The 17,045-nt window shown below is 38.0% G+C and overlaps 1 protein-coding gene across 1 annotated transcript in view; it reads left to right on the top strand.

Annotated features, from left to right (window-relative positions):
• The window catches only part of TSGA10 (testis specific 10), a 30,160-nt gene extending 14,494 nt beyond the window's left edge, over positions 1-15,666 (top strand). Inside the window, 8 exon segments of the mRNA XM_054190863.1 lie at positions 1,496-1,650; positions 2,896-2,951; positions 3,175-3,343; positions 5,176-5,286; positions 5,841-6,026; positions 11,305-11,507; positions 11,830-11,934; positions 15,528-15,666. Of these exon segments, the coding sequence (XP_054046838.1) occupies positions 1,496-1,650; positions 2,896-2,951; positions 3,175-3,343; positions 5,176-5,286; positions 5,841-6,026; positions 11,305-11,507; positions 11,830-11,934; positions 15,528-15,666 (1,124 nt within the window).
• Positions 15,667-17,045: the final 1,379 nt, after the last annotated feature.

Genomic DNA, 17,045 nt, shown 5'->3' on the forward strand with positions numbered 1-17,045 from the left:
GTTTGTTCATCACCAGGTGCAGACCGTTGCACTTCCCTTTGTTGAACTTCATGAGGTTCCTGTCAGCCCCTTTCTCCAGCCTGTCAAAGTCCCTCTGGATGGCAGCACGACTCTCTGGTGTATCAGCCATTCCTCCCAGTTTTGTGTCATCAGCAAAATTCCTGAGGGTATGCTCTGCCCCGTTATCCAGATCATCAATGAAGATGTAAAACAGCACTACACACAGTATTAATCCCTGGGAAACACTGGCCTTCAACTAGGCTTTGTGCCACTGATCACCACGCTCTGGGCCTGGCTGTTCAGGCAGTTTTCAATCCATCTTAGTGCTCATCCAGCCTATACGTCAACAGCTCGTCTATGAGTATCTTATGAGAGTGTCAAAGGCCTTATTGAACTCAAGGTGGACAACATCCACTGCTCTCCTCTTGTCTACCAGGCCAGTCAAGCTTGACTTCCCCTGGGTGAAGCCCTGCTGACTACTACTGACGACTTTCTTGTCCTTAATGTGCCTGGAAACGGCTTCCAGGATTAGTTGCTACATCAGAATTTTCTTTAGAGACAGGTTTGAACACTATCTTAGCAGATTCCAGAGCCATACATACAAAACTATGGAGTGGAAATTTGAGCGCCTTTCATCTTGTGTTTTGAAATGGGGAGAAGTTCTGTGGAAAAAATAGAATGTGAATATATGGTATGATGTCCCTGAAAGACTGAGCTACAGATCATTTTACTTTGGATGTTTTCTCTCCTGGAAGTGGTTAATAAATCTCACTCAATAAGCACCATTACACTGATATTTAAAGAATAATTTGCAGCCTGCATGGTTTTTATGAGATGTAAGGTTCACCGTGAGAAGGGTTTCTGTGTTTCTCCTCTGTGAACGCAATGTGTGTAGATCATATAAGAATTGATTCTCTGACCATTTAAAGGTAAATGTAGTGTGTAACACCTTATTAGCTGAATGAAGACAGGGAGAGACATCTTTTAGAATTTGATTTCGTAGTGAGTGGATTGCTTTTTTCATTATGATCTTTGCAATTTTTAAGTGGTGTTGAATTGTATAAATGTATTACTCCTAATCATTTTTACATAAAGTTAATTTAAATAAATAAAAAAAAATTCAGAAAAACTGGATGATACCAATCTCTTTTATTTCATCAGTCATTACACACTGTCGTCTATGTATTGCTTCTGTCTATTGTAATTCTGTTTAAGCCTTTATTGTTATAATACCCGAGAGGTATTTTTAATTATCTAAACATTTGCTGTTTAAAGATAGATTCGTTTTGAGCTAAGTAATTTGAAGTCGTGATCTAAGGAAGAATGCAGTGCTATAAGTATTAGTCGGATTATTTATGTTTTGAAAAGGTACATACTTCAGTGTTTTTCTTTTGTGTTTTTGCCATGTTCTGTTATGCTTTAGAAGTGTATCAAAAGAATTTTTATTTCAAACAGGTTTAATTAATAAAAATGAGACCTTTCTGATTGTGCCCAGATAACTTTTCAAGACAAAGTCTTGCACAACAAGAGGAGATCTGTGCTTTGAAAGAAACAATTGCACAACTTCATAAAGAGAATGCAACTTTGCAAGACTGTGTGAAAGAAGGAAGAGAGAAGATTGCTACTTTTGAGGAAAGCCTGGCAATTAAAGTATGTTTTAACATGTAAACAGTCACAAAAGATAAATAGGGAAAGAATCTGTTGGGTCATCACACCTATCTTATGTTGTTATCTGCAACAGTGCTCAGTGCTGACCTAGTTCTGCTCCAGTTTCAAGGCAACAATAAAACTGATGTTGACTTCAACAGCAGTAGTTTTGAGCAGTGTTGACCATCTCATGTTTTGCCTTCTGTACGGTTTATACTTACCAAGAGGGTAGACTTTAAGTACTTTCCTGAAATGGAAAAAGCAAATTAGCCAATAAAATATTTTGTTTGTCATAAAATTTAGCCTAAATTCTTCCTTGGGCTCCACTGATGTTAGCAATGCAGGGTGCCAAATAATTTTGCCTTTGTTGTCGTTGAAAAAGCATCTGAATTATATTCTTTTCACCTTAAGTTACTAGTTTACCTAAGAAAATTGCATCAGTTTATTGCTCAGTGTGATTTCAAACCATATAATGAAGCTGCTTAGTTTTTAGTTCTGAAACTGTTTTTCACTTCAGCTTAAGTCATCTGAATATTGATTTGGGATGAACTAAGGAAGGTACTTTTTAACTGTTGTGATTGTTAATTCAAGAATTTGCACTGATTTTTAACAAAATCTTAAAGAAAATCTGTTGCAGCACAAGCTATAATCATCTTGCCATAAGCACTGACTTTGCATTTTAAAAACTGTAAATTGTAAAATGGTGTCCATTTTAGAGAAGAGATGGATATCTCTCACCTCTTGTGTCTCCAGTGGAAGACATTTCCTTAGGCTATCCATACTTCATTATTAAGAAGCACCCAAAGATAAGGGAGTAAAGTGATACACTTTGTGGAAATACAGTGACAGAATTCTTGGTTTATCCATTACAAACTACCAGACTCTGGTAGTTTATTTGTTGTAGAAAAGCTGTAATAACTTACCTAATAGACAGAAGACATCATTTAGTTTGGGGAGGGTGAGACAAATGCTACTTTTAGAATGACAAAGAATTAAAAATTTTAATTAAACTTTTATATTCTGCAGAAGACACTAATATTTGTTTTTTTATTTGCCAAATTAGATTATCAGAATTTTCAGCTCTAAACAGTATAGGCTGAAACTTGGAAAACCACAATCCATTTTGCATTAAATAGTTAAATTAATCAGCTAACTGAATAAAAGAAAAATATGGATAATCTTTTTTTTTTTTTCCATTTACACTGAGGAGTGGTGAGAGGTTTATTTTATTTTGTATTTCTTTTCAAGGAGAATGTAATTTCAGATTTCAAGATTCTGATTTCTGAGATGGAGCATTCCACAAAGTAAGGATAAAATGTCAAGAATATTATTAAATTTTTATTAATTTATAGCACTAATTCAAAAATTGAATCACAGGATGTGCTAGTGGATAAATATTTCTTTATTAACTATTAAAATGTTACAGCTTTGTTTCATGACTTGCAAACTTAACCACTGGAAAAGCTATCATTTGTATTTGGTTGGGCAATATTGTCATACCTGAAGTATTTTTTATTTGCTGTATAGAAAATCTTCTGAAGCACTCTGTATCTATGAGAAAGATATCACCACTTTGCGTCAACAGCTACAAGAAACCAACAAAGAACTTGCACAGACTAAGAAGAACAGAGAAACATTAGCTCAGGAGAATGACAGGTTACAGGAGCATCTTTCTAATATTAAGCAAGAAAATCAGGTATATTTGTACAGAGAACCATTGACTAGAAAGGAAAACTGTATAGTTTTCAAGTAGTGCATAGAATTGTTGGGCCCTCATCCGAAATAAATCTGCAAACTAGTTTTTAAGCTCATTGTTCAAACTCCGATTTATCCCTTATTGCTCAGCTCACTTGTATGAGGAAGACCACTTATGTAACGGTTTGGATGTTTATCTTGAGGAACAGCTAACGTGTTTTTTTTCTGATCTTTATGTAAAAACACTGTGGCAGTTGTAACTATTGCTTCCATGGAAAAGTACTATAAAGGAGGCAGCGAGTATTTCTTATATTGTGCTGTGACTGGCCCAGAGCACTTACAAGCTTATGAATTTGACTTGCTAATAATTTAACACAGTACACCGTTTAATAAGGTTCAAAACTATTAAAGTGGCTTTTGGATGGAAGATGCCAGCAATATTTGGTTATAAATTACATTATCTACTCTGTTATTTATCACACACGATGTTCACATGTTTCCAAGCAGCTAGAAATTAAGCTTAATACCTGCAGTAGTTCATCACTGTGTAATGTTCTGGGTTTTTTCTTCTTTTTGTTCAACCTCTTGCCTTCATTTAGGTTTTCTGATACTTGCTCTTTCTTATCTGCACTTATTTTACTGCTTAGGATATCTTTGTCTTAGAAAATACTTTCTGCCCACCTGGCTTTCTCTTCCTCTAGAAGCACTACCAAGTTTTGAAGGAGCAGGTTAACTTCATGTGACTTTAGCTATATAAAAATTTTAAGTTATTAAGGCTCCCTTTTAAGTAAAGAAGAGTATTCCAGAAGGAGATTCATCCCATCCCAGTTTTTAAAGTGATTCATTTTATCTGCCTCTCTCCCTTCATTATAGAGAAGCATAGCTAAATAGTTTGGGTGCCTAATTCTGTGCTGTGAAAATTATGTGAGACAGCTCCCATGCTAAATAACTCTTCTCTCAAACACATTGGTCTTTTCTCTTTAGCACCTTCCTTGACTATGCTAGAAAAGTTGAGGTCCTAGTAGCTTTAACCACCACAGGTAGGTAGTGAGAGCCACTAGAAACGTGGGTTGCTGAGATTACTCCAGGGAATCGCTATTCTTTACCTTCTCTCAGAATCACAGCTGATACTGATGTGGTCCTCCTGTTGCTTCTGGCTACCTTCAAAAGCTTCATGGTTTTCTTTGCAATGCCTGGATGCTTGTAGAAGCAGATAGAAACAAAAAGTTTTAGCCCCACAGGGTCAACTACTTTTTAATGGGCTTGCATCTATAATACGTAATGGTTCCTCTAGGTTCTTCCATTAATTTAGGTGATATTTAAAATAGTTAAAGTAGCATTCCCTTTTCTTCACTTGTGTTTACTGAAAAGGTTCACAGAACCTTTCTCAGCAATTCACAGCCTTTTCATAATAGGAACAGGAGTTTCTCCATAGCCTACTTTCCCCCATCCCACACATACTGGTTCTTGCAGCTTAGTGTTCTCATAGTAATTTTGTAAGGAAGGAGGAGTTTCTGAACAGGGCAGTTCAAGACAGCCTTTCTGCAGGATTTTTCTTCACTCTGTTCTGTTTCTTAGCAATAGTTGCCAGAACTGGGTGCAGTCTCCTAATACGTGTGGCTTTGTTTCCCCTGATTAGGAGATAACCACTTAAGGCAAATATTTTTGACATATGCAAAATTTTATTTATAGAAATATACACGGTTTAAATTGTATATAGCCTTTAAATAACTTGTTAATAAAGCCATAGGCGCTAGATACATGCTAATTCTATTTTTTTGTAAAGGTACAAACAGTATACTTTAACCTTATGGAACAAATCTTTCTTCATAGGTACTATATAAAAAACTCGCAAAGTACCAGAATGAGCTTGATGATATGAAGTTGAAAGCCCAGGATTCAAACACAGATATTGTCAGGCTGAAGGGTGTACTGAAGTCTAAAGTGGGTATATGGTTTAAACCTGTTAATAAAAGCTGTTGTTTTCACTAAAAATGAAATTTTAACTATACTTCTGTGGAAGCATTTCTTCCTAGCTGAAACTTACTTGCATTCTACTAACATGTTTTTAATAGTTTGAGCACGTTTTCTTAGCTGTTTTTGCAGTACACAAGCAAGGAAGTTTATTTCACTGTGTTTTTATATATATATGTGTGTGTGTGTTTATTAAACGTAAGAACTTGGACAGTGAATAATACAGAGACTTGGGATTCTCTTTATTAACATATGGGGTTAGTAGTAAAAAATATTTCTGCGATATATTGCTATACCTCATATTTGTAATGTTAATTTATCCATTTTTAACAGATATCTTTTGAGCATTAAAATGCAGCTATCTTGGTTCCTGAGAACTCTCTCAATGTTTTGGCTAAATGGCAAAGCTTTCAATGGAAAGAGAATATCCAATACCATGTCATACCCGTAGATATATATTTATAGATATCCCTATTTTGTGAAGCTCATTTTAAATTATTAAACAAACAAGCTTTATTTGTTAGGAGAGAGAGAACTGCGAGCTTTTGGAGAATTACCACAAAGCATGTGAGCGAGGAGAAAGCTGGGAAGCAAAATGCCATCAAGCAGAAGCGGATTGTAGCTCTATTAGACGGGCGCTGATCAGTGCGGAGTCTGAGAACCACAGGTTGAAAGAGAAAACAGAGTCCCTTGAAACAGAGATGGAGCAAGTAAGTTGAAATTGTTCTTTTCATAGTTCATATTTTTAGACATACTTGCTACAATGAACTGTATAGAGTTTGAATTTATTTACTAACAACTAGAATTCCATTTGTCACTCTTGGAAAAAAAAAATCTTCAAAAAATAATAGCATATTTCAAGGAAAAAAGTTATAAAATGCTCTCGTGTTTGGAATGACTGAAGGCATAATGTCACACACAACCCCACAGCATACCTGATACATACCCAGTGCTTTGTCACCTGTTATGTTCCTGTCCCTGTTTTTCTTGCTTCCAGCTTTTCAACCTTCTTTCCACTGCTTTAGGTGTCCCAGAGATCCTCTTCCCCCTCGGAAAATCTGAAGAACTTAAAGAGACATGCATGGCTTTTAAAATGCATTATGAACATATAAACTTATCTTCTGGTTTGGGGGTTGTTACCATTTTTGTTGCAGATCATCTTTGTTTCATGAGTATCACACAGGCTACTGAGGACTACCTGTGCACATTAGACACTCAGGAGGAACTGAGCTGCTGCTATTCAGGAAATGAATGAGAACATAACAGTAGCAAAACAGCACGGGAAGATTGTGTGGCAGATTTTGATACTTTTTGAATATAATAAAACTGGTACATGGTCCTAGTTTGTCCAGCCAGCCTCAAATGAGTAGAGATTTCATCCTGCTAATTCCTTCCCACACGCCTGCTATTAAGTATCGCAATAAACAGGCCTCTTCATGAAAACTGTGTCAACAAATTGAGTCAGAATTCCAGATGGATATCGCATTCAGGTTTACGGCAGTTACGTGTAAGGCACATATCTAAAACACAAAAGTTTTTATTAAAAAAATCTTAACATGCTTAGCAGTGCCCTGTGTTCCTTGTGCTTTTTTTAGGCAAGACAGAGCTAGAATTAATGTGACATGTTCCCCCCACAGTTATCTCTTTTGGTCTATTCCGAAGAAATCCTTCAAAGAAGACACAGTACTTTATCTCTCCCTTTACTTTTGCTAACAACCTCTCAGACTCATTCTGCCATCTACTGAAAATTAAGTAGTTAAAAGTGACCAGAAATACAGGTCAGGTGTCACAGGGCAAAGTACAGGCATTTGTCAAAAAGGGAAAACCTAGGCTATGTTAATTTAGAATATGAAAAATTCTGAATGCCTGTAGTCATAACTGCCACTGCTGGCTTGTGGACTTCTCTTTAGTGTGACTTCTGTCATCTCTTAGTCGTGCCTGAGTTTCTGGGCGACAGCAGTATAAACATGAGTGACGGTATCTCAGCATTCACTGATCATCTACAGGCAAGAATACATTTTATTGTTAAAATAAGAGGGTCTAATCTGAAAATGGAATGGAGCCCATGGCAGAATTTTGAACCTTATTAGCTCTGCAGAAGGAGTAGAATTCTAGGAATAAAGTTTAAAATGTCGGTAGCTGATTTTGTTGTCAGAAGCAAGAACTATTCTCTTCTACTTTTTATATATGGGAGTTATTTAAAGAAATAACTTTAAAGTTTATTCTAGAATAAATGACTGCTGCCTCTTAAAATTCACCACAATTACATGGACATACTTTTGTATGATTTTGGAAGCAGTTTTAAATTTTCTTTGCAGTAGAGTTTTGATTATCTGGTATTCCTTTACTGTAATATGTAACAACAAAAGCAGCATACAAGTCTCAGACTTCTGCCTTAAGCAAGTCTCTTGTGAAAACAGAGAGCTTCAAAAAATACATCACGAGAGAGTCTCTATACTTGCAAATCTCACATCTACACACAAACTTTGCATTAAACTAGACGCAGTCAAAGAACAATTAAATAAATCAGCAGTTAACTTACACAGCAGAGAAGTTGGAAAGGGTATGTGAAATATATTAGAAAAATAAGTTTATGTTACCATTATACTTAAGGGATCTAAATCTACTTTGGGATCTAGAATGATCAAAGAAATCCCTGTTGATGATTAGTGTTTCAATTTTTTAAACATTTAATTTGGCATTCCTTAGGGGCTTATTCCTCAGGGGTGTGTGCTGTATACTGTGTGAAAACTCACTGCTTTGCAAGGTTTTACTATGAATATTCACGAGTCAGGAATTAAAATTACTGATTGTTTTCTTGAAAAATGTCTTGGATTTTACATCTAGTCATTAAGTAAGCAGAATAGCTGGAGTAGTTTATTGGTAAAGAAATTTGACGTGGACTTAAATATGCTTGACTTTTAGGAAGTATCAATATCTCTTTAATAATCTCTCCTTAATTTCCCTTGAAAATAAATTTCTGTTGACCTTGATTTTTACGAAACCTACAAAATTAATGTTTGATAGGCGAATCTTTAAAACCTCAGCTTGGATAAACTCTGAAAAATTGTTCATACATACACGGATCATTCAGATATTTTCAGTATGATTCTGTCACCGTCCTGTCCATTCTCTGCTCCACCTGAGATAATGTCTTGTTCTTTACAGGCTTCCAGCATTCTCTTTTGACCTTTATGGTATTTCCATATGCCATGGGTAAAGCTGCTGTTTGACAGTTGGGTATTTGATCCAGCCAAATGTGTGTGATGTCTTTTGTATGCTTGTGGAATCCTCTAAGATGCTTTTGATAGGGAAGATTTCCAGCATAAGACATTTCTCTGAAGCTTTTGTGAGATCTAATATGACTAAGCTTCCTGGATCCTTCTGTGAGATTGTCAGTGAAGGGACTTGCTGGGACTGTGGAAAGTAGCAACAGTTTCAGTAGAGAAAAATGCAGCAATTCAGTTGGAGAGTTGGAAAAAAGTCTGAGGTTGGGAAATTTTCACTATTTCTTTTTCATACCTTTCAACCAGTCGTCTTTCATCAGCCATGTATAACTTTCAGATAGGGCTCTTATTTTACATCATAGTATTCCAATGCAGAAATCTGCATTACTAGGTTGCAGTATATGTATATTCAGAAGTGGAAATTAAATCTGATGCTGAATAATATTGTTCTTTCAGTGTTTCTAATACTGTTTATTTTCCTATAATTTATGCTGTCTACAGCTTTCAGTATTCTTTTGTTTTGAGATACAAAAGTAGAATAGTAAAACTGTTTATAGGCAAAGGAACTAGATTTTTGATTGACAGTAGAAAATTGGATCTTTCAGATGGAAGATATCTTTTACTTTAGCTTGGTAAAACCAAGTAATTTGAGTTTTGCTTTGGAAAGTGAAAAAAGCTTTTTTTTTCTTTTGTGTGTGTGGTCTTTTTCTTCTTCTTCCTTCCTCTTCTTTTTTCCCTGTTGGCCTGTGACCTTAGTTCTCTCAGTATCTGATTTTAACACACAAACGGTTATCCTCTGAAAATGCTGAAGAATGTGCTGGAGAGGTGGGGTGTTTGGTAAGATGTCTCAGTTCATAGATTTACTACGACCTTTGGGTGAGCAATATTATGCTTAATGTAAACTAGGTTTGAGTAAAATACAGATAAAAGTGTTTGCAGTACCCCAAATGGACTCAGTTAGACATACTAAAATGCATATTTTGCTCAGAGGGTTGTTAGACATACTAAAATGCATACAGAGCTCAGAGGGTTGTGATTAGGAGCACAGAGTCTAGTTGGAGGTCAGGGACGAGTGGTGTTCCCCAGGGGTCAGTACTGGGCCCAGTCCTGTCCAATATATTCATCAATGACCTGGATGAAGGGACAGAGTGCACCCTCAGCAAGTTTGCTGATGACACAAAGCTGGGGGGGGTGGCTGACACACCGGAAGGCTGTGCTGCTGTACAGAGAGACCTGGACAGGTGGGAGATCTGGGCAAAGAGGAACCTTATGAAATTCAACAAGGGCAAGTGTAGGGTGCTGCACCTGGGGAGGAATAACCCCATGCACCAGTACAGGTTGGGGGCTGACCTGCTGGAGAGCAGCTCGGTGGAAAGAGACCTGGGAGTCCTGGTGGACAACAGGATGACCATGAGCCAACAATGTGCCCTTGTGGCCAAGAAGGCCAATGGCATCCTGGGGTGCATCAAGAAGAGTGTGGCCAGCAGGTCGAGGGAGGTCATCCTCCCCCTCTACTCTGCCTTGGTGAGGCCGCACCTGGAGTACTGTGTCCAGTTCTGGGCTCCCCGGTTCAAGAGGGACAGGGAACTGCTGGAGAGGGTACAGCAAAGGGCTACCAAGATGATGAGGGGACTCGAACACCTCTCTTATGAAGAAAGACTGAGGGACTTGCGTCTCTTCAGTCTGGAAAAAAGATGGCTGAGGGGGGATCTTGTCAACACTTATAAATACTTAAAGGGTGGGTGTCAGGAGGATGGGGCCAGGCTCTTTTCAGTGGTGCCCAGTGACAGGACTAGAGGTAATGGGCACAAACTTGAGCATAGGAAGTTCCACCTAAACATGAGGAACTTCTTTACCCTGAGGGTGGCAGAGCACTGGAAGAGGCTGCCCAGAGAGGTGGTGGAGTCTCCGTCTCTGGAGACGTTCAAAACCCGCCTGGACGTGTTCCTGTGCAACCTGCTGTAGGTGACCCTGCTCTGGCAGGGGGGTTGGACTAGATGATCTCCAGAGGTCCCTTCCAACCCTATGATTCTGTGATTCTATATGAAAAGATGAAGAAAAATAGCATCTAGCTTGCTTACACTAAGATTAAAACAGGCAGGTTTTTATGTCTCTCTAGCTGACTCCATATGGATTTTCCTGACTCATCATCTCTGGGTTTGTTGTTTTGTTTTGTTTTGGGTTTTTTTTGGGGGGGGGTTGTTTGGATTTTTTTCCCCCCTCTGTTTGTGTAGTTATGTCTCGGGTACATCCATTGTTCCCTTTTCAGGTTCTTCCAAGATACATAGATGCTTAATCTCATTTTGGATTTTATTAATGTTCCCTTTCCCCCAGATTTATTCTTGATGCTTCTTTAAGTAAAATAAGTGTAATCTCACTCTGCTGGAGATCCAGATATTGGTTTGTTACACCAGATGTCATTTACTGCATGCAAACAGGATGTTTCTTGCCTCAACGAAATGTAGAACTTCCCTCCTCTTTTTAATGATTCTGTCTACAGTCTGTATCCCCATTGATCTGTATATTTCATAGCATTTTATCATTTCTACCAAGTACATTTATATTCTGATATATACATTGGGTGAATTTATAAATCTGACACAGGATTTTTACTGAAGGCAAATGTAACACTAATCATCAGCGGAGTGAGAGCAAATTTTGGGTTTACATCCCAGACTTCCTTTTTTCTTTTTTTCTCTCGCCTTTTTTTTTTTTTAAAGTTACCATAACAGATAGATAAAACTTTAAAATCTTTGTTTAGCTGCAGAGCAAGTGTGAGTCATCCCATTCTGAAATAGAGCTGCTGAGAAAACAACTGGTAAATGAAAGAGCATCTATGAAAAACCTGGAATCTTTGCTTGCGTACAATCGTGAGAGAGAATTTCAGTCACAGATAGCAAAGCAAGAAAAAGACTCTGAAATTCAGTTTCTCAAGCAACAGCTTTCCTTACGAGAAAATAAACTGTGAGTAAATGACCAGCAGAATATTGCAGGTTTTTTCATTCTTCTGAAGTGTATATACACACAAATGTTTTTATCTCTAGATGCATTTTCAAATGGCCAATGTACCTCAGTTTCTTTACCAGCAGAAGATACCAAAAACCTGCTTCTGATTCCCCAGCTATATCCTATTAGTCTTTTCTGGGTAGTGTTATGTTTTACTCCAAAAAATGTTCTTAATCTCAATGGCATGGTATAGCTGCCCTTTTAATTTTGGATAATTGTATTTGGTAACATACTTGGAGGATTATAGTTAATATCTAATTAAACTTTATGGACTTTACAGCACTATGCAAAGTCAAGATTTTACTCAGCTCAGAAATAGAGCAGCTCAGCTAGAGTTGGAACTGGATGTCACCAAAAGACAGCTGGGGACTGAGCGCTTTGAAAGGCAAGTATATGTTTTTGTATTGCGCTTCCTGCATCTAATTGGGCTGAAAAGCAATATAGTGCTAAGACTTAGACTAATCACCAGGATAAACAACAAAGTTTGGCTTTGCTCTGCTGTACATCTGTGTGTTTGGAGGCTATTCATGTCACTGAATTCAGTGACTAGCTGGCTAGACAAGTGGTTTATAGCCCACTAGGTCTGCGATATGAAGGGCTACCTTTTGGCTACGCTTGTACTAGTGACCTAAACCAGGTCAGAGCATTGGCTTGAGAGGTCCACACAACTGTCTACCTGTCCATACAGCTTAATTGTTAGTACACACTCTGGAATGATTTTAGCCCTATACCAGCCTGCCTTCTCCCAGATACTGCTTGGGGCACAGAAGGTGCTAGGGATGGTTCCCCAAACATCAGTATGGCCAAAGTAATTTATTTTTTTTTTGGTGGGAAGAGCATATAATAATACATACAAGCTGTTTCATATGATTTGGCCACAGTACCAGAGAGTGGTCCCTGGCCTGCTTCATGAGTTAGTTTATCTACGTAGTCTCAGTGTCTTAAATAGTCTTATCTGTGAAACAACAGTACATCTCTATTTCATGGATGTATTGAGGATAAAATATTACCATTATGACCATGTCAGGCATTATTTTGGGTATGTAAAAGAGATGACAAAAAGAAGCAGAGTGATGTGATTATAGCACAGGTTTGAGAATCAGATGTCTTCTTTAATTGTAGTTGTTGATACTCTGTTCTCCCATAGGTAAGGATGAAGGTTTTGGAGGGGACATCTCTATACCTGATGTTAGGTCTTTTAAAGATGGATTTCTTAAATGTCTCAGTGCATGTTTCAGTTTGAAATTGGATTCTCCTTTACCCTGAACTCATGGCAAAAACTGCTAAACTGGGTTGGGTCAGATGTGCAAGTCAGTCTAAAAGGTGGCATCAGTTGTGCTTCTTCAGCTGAATAGAATGAGCCAGACTGTATGCTAATACAGGAGGTACTTTTGTTTAAAAGAAACTCGATCTTCTTCAGACTGTTGTTTCTCTACTCCCCCTGTGTCAGGCATCCATCTCACGGCATATGGGTGCTCCCTGGTAGGGACTGCAAGTGTTTCTTCTAGAAGTGTTCATTGGCAGAAAGTTGAATCAGCCTCCACACTTAATCTCTTCTCTTAGTTAAGGATAATTTGTTGCTCATGTGGTGGTTTATAGCTGCAATAATATCAACACTTAGTTTACAGATGGTTAGCAGAACGGATATTAGAGTGAGCCTATCTGAGGCAAAGATCAACAGTTTTCATTCTTGAAGAGAATTTCTCTTCTACTTCAAGAGAATTACAAACATAATTATCTGAATTGTTTTGGAACAGTGGAACAAAGCTAGGTGCCATTATGCAATTTGTAAGTCAGTTGCAAAAACAATATGCAGAAATCTTAGATAGCAAAGACTGAAATGCTCTTGTATAAAAATCTGAGGCTGACATTAGATTTAGCTGTCTTTGAAAGGCCAGAGCTTTTTTCATAAAATCAAAACAGTGTCCCTTCAATATCCCACAAATGTCACAAGAATTTTATTTCTTTTATGTTTTTCCTCAGAAAGTCATGCTTTACAAGAGCAGGTATCTATCTCTCTTGTTTCCAGGGAAAGGGATTAAAGCCCCAAGTTGTCTTCTTACAGCCAATCTGTTTTTCTGGTAGTGGCAAGTGAAAACCAGAAAATTAGCCAGAGAGGAAAAATACTATCATTAAAGTTGGTATCATGATAGTATATAATGGAAGCAGCAGATGTCAGTACTGACTGTTTTTTTGTTGTTGTCAGTTTAAACAAGTGGGTAGATGGTATCCTTGTCCTAACACTGACTTAGCTAGTCATATTGATTTACTGTCCTGACACAGAATGAAATAATGCCTGAAATTAGGAGGTGGAAGTGCCAACGCTGTCAGGCCTTGAATGAGCACCAACACAGTGATACTAGGAGACTTAATCAATCTGTCTGGGTTTTTCTTCACCATTCAGAAAAAGCACCTCCCTATCTCACCCACACTCCTGACTGCAGGAGCAGTTTGTACTCATGTGGAAACAACAGATTTGATTTATTGTCCTGCTCTGGCTGTGGTGACCAAGCACAGGGACTGACTGTCAGACACCCCTGGACAACGCCACTCACATGACTTGCATATCTTTTTATCCCTTTCTGTTTCCTGACCCTCCTTTTTGCTGCCCTTGTACCTCCCTTTCTCTGCCACAGTCTCTTCCCAAATAAAAAACTTGCCCATGGTTACTTTTCCCTGTTGGTCACAGCTTTGCTACATTCACACCCAAACTTGGTATTCTACTGGGCGATGTTACCTGTGAGAGCTGACTTTCCACCATTGCCAGCATCATCTTGACCATTAAAGACATAGTAAAGACATAGTAAAGTCCTTAAAAGCAGTAATGCTAGTAAGACTAGCAGTCAATGTAGATAAGTCTGGTTCCATAGTCTTTACAGTGCATATGACACCGCCTCAGGCACAAGGTTGTGGGATGTTGGTAGCTAGGTAGAAGATCGTTACCATCTCACTGGGCTTCTGCTGCTAGAACAAGCCCTTTTCTTGCCTGTAGATTCAGATCTGTGAGCTGGTGGATCTGGATCTGATCCATCTCCTGCAGGTTTTGGTGATCTGTTTCAGTGTTCTGCCCCACAGGTGGGTCTGTGGTAACGGCTAAGTCACGCTGGAGTCAGTTTCAGTTCAATATCACACGGGCAGTCCTGGTTATACCTCCATTTGCAAGGTTTTGGGCCACTTGGAGTACTTTTTTCCAGCCTGGCTCGGTGCCATCCTCCCAATACACTCATTCATTTATAATGAACCATTGTCCAAGTTTTACAGGGGTTATATATTGAAACTCAGGGGTTGTTGTAGCCATGCTTCCTAGTAGTTTTCCAGTTCAACACATAGACTAGATCCTCCTTATGTAAACAATTGGCATCCTGAAACCAGGATCACAGGTGAGTATGTACCCCCACAATTTTCCAGTGTATTATCCAATCCCATGTACTTCCTCCCTGTACGCCCAGATGCAGGAATTACGGATTGATCCAGTACCCAGGCCTCCACCCCTTGCAGTCAAAATGACAGCACCTTTTAAATAGCCATCGGTTTCAGGGCACTTCAGGTAGACTCTAGTCCACTGGCCTTGCCAACTCAAACAGCACAAGAATACCACAAGCAACACTGGTCTCACATTAATGTCATTACTGATTTTAGTGATTGTCCTTATGTTGCAGACTTGGGAATAACCTTAAAATTAAGCTTTTCCTCCCTAGAGATTTTTACAACTTTTAGAGTTTAACACGCAGCAACCATGGCTAGCTTCTGTCTTTTATGGAAAATAAAGACAATGGATATGTAGAACTAAATCTGAGTAAGGGAGTAATTAAAAAAGAGTCACTAATCTGTCTTTCAGCGAAGTATATGATGAACAGCATGTCTCCTTTTAAAATAAAAAAGCTAACAATCTTAAAAAGAAAAAAAATCATGACTATGAGATAATTTTGATGATTTTTGAAAAATGCTTAGTCTCACTGTAAAATAACGTTTATTTAGGGAACGTGCTGTACAGGAGCTTCGATGCCAGAATCGTACAATCTCGTATCAGTTAAGCTCTACGTTAAGAACATCATCACCTGAACATTCCCATCATCAACCTCCTGATTGGTCTCTGGACTGGTCCCTGGAAGGATAAGTGGTTCAACAACATTTAAGTTCCAAACACTGAGGGGAAAAAAAATAAAGTAATAGCATGAACTCCTGATATTTTTTGTTGAAATATTGACTGAATTCATGGAATTACATTGCTCCAAGAAAAGTTACAAGAATATTCAGGACCACAATCTTTTGATAATACCCCTTTTGTTTTGTTTTATTGAGCTGTATCAAAACTATGATGTGGTTAATAGCAACTAATTGCACTGGGATGCTATAGTCATAAATTCTTAAAACAGTAATAGAAATAATGCTACAGAAAATCTCTGCTTGACTTGCCACCACTTCGTGCAGGTGTAGATGTAAATATTTTCCTCTTTCCGACATAAAAGTTCTTAACTATCCAGCCTTTCTTCTTCTAGTAATTTTCAGAATAGCTTTTACTCTCTATATATGCATTTTTTACAAGAAACACCAATGCATTCTAAAAGTCTTCAAACAGTTGTAACCCTGAGGAGGAGCAAGCCCAGCTTTCCTTTTAACAATCAGTGAAATGGAGCCTCCACAATACGCAGCTACTCCCCTGTCAGTTCAGTTTCAGTCTCACCTTATTTTCATATTTGGTAGCTGCATGCTTGTTGCATCGTGCATTTTTGGTAGCTTGATGGCAGTATGCATTAAAAAAAAAATTCCAGTTGAGGGGGAAAAAGTCTCAGTTCATGACTTGCAGGAAATCATTTCTTGCTTTTGAGATGGTTATGTACGTCCAAGGTGAATTTTGCTAATACTTTGTTAACTGAGATTATTACCTTTGGCACTTGATTAATCTTTTGTTATCAAAGGCTCCTGTAGGTACATGGGTCCTAAGAATACAAAATAAGTTTCCATGGGTCAGTGAGCTGGTTCTGGTGCCCTTAGTAATTCCAGTAGGAAATCACAGCTGTGCAACCCAGTGATGTTGTAGCTATTGCCAGTATTTGATAGCAAGTACAGGGAGTCTTCATTCCTCTGATAGAACTGCGTATACTCCTCCTTAGTCTTGAGTACAGCATAGCTCTTAAATTTGTTGAAATAAGAACTGTATCATTTGGAACAGTTTAATTTACATTTAATTACCATAACACTTTCGTCTATTTTTGATACAGTATAAAGAAAAGGGATCAATCCATGTAGTCACAACACTGATACTAATAATTATGGTGCTTTTTCTATTTGTATCACTCCCTTTTCAGGGTGATAGAATTCCTTTCTAATTAGTAAACTTCTGGCTAAATACCAAATCAAGACTAATCTTCTACAAACTAGATTATGAATTCAACTCCTTTCTTGTTTGCTTTCTGGGTTTTGTGGGGTTTTTTTTGGTTTGGTTTTTTTTTTTTTTTTCCGCTCTTGGCTGTCCTTATGTGGCATGATCTGCTT

This window comes from Rissa tridactyla, chromosome 1 (genome assembly GCF_028500815.1).
Source record: "Rissa tridactyla isolate bRisTri1 chromosome 1, bRisTri1.patW.cur.20221130, whole genome shotgun sequence".
In the NCBI taxonomy this organism is placed as follows: Eukaryota; Metazoa; Chordata; class Aves; order Charadriiformes; family Laridae; genus Rissa; species Rissa tridactyla.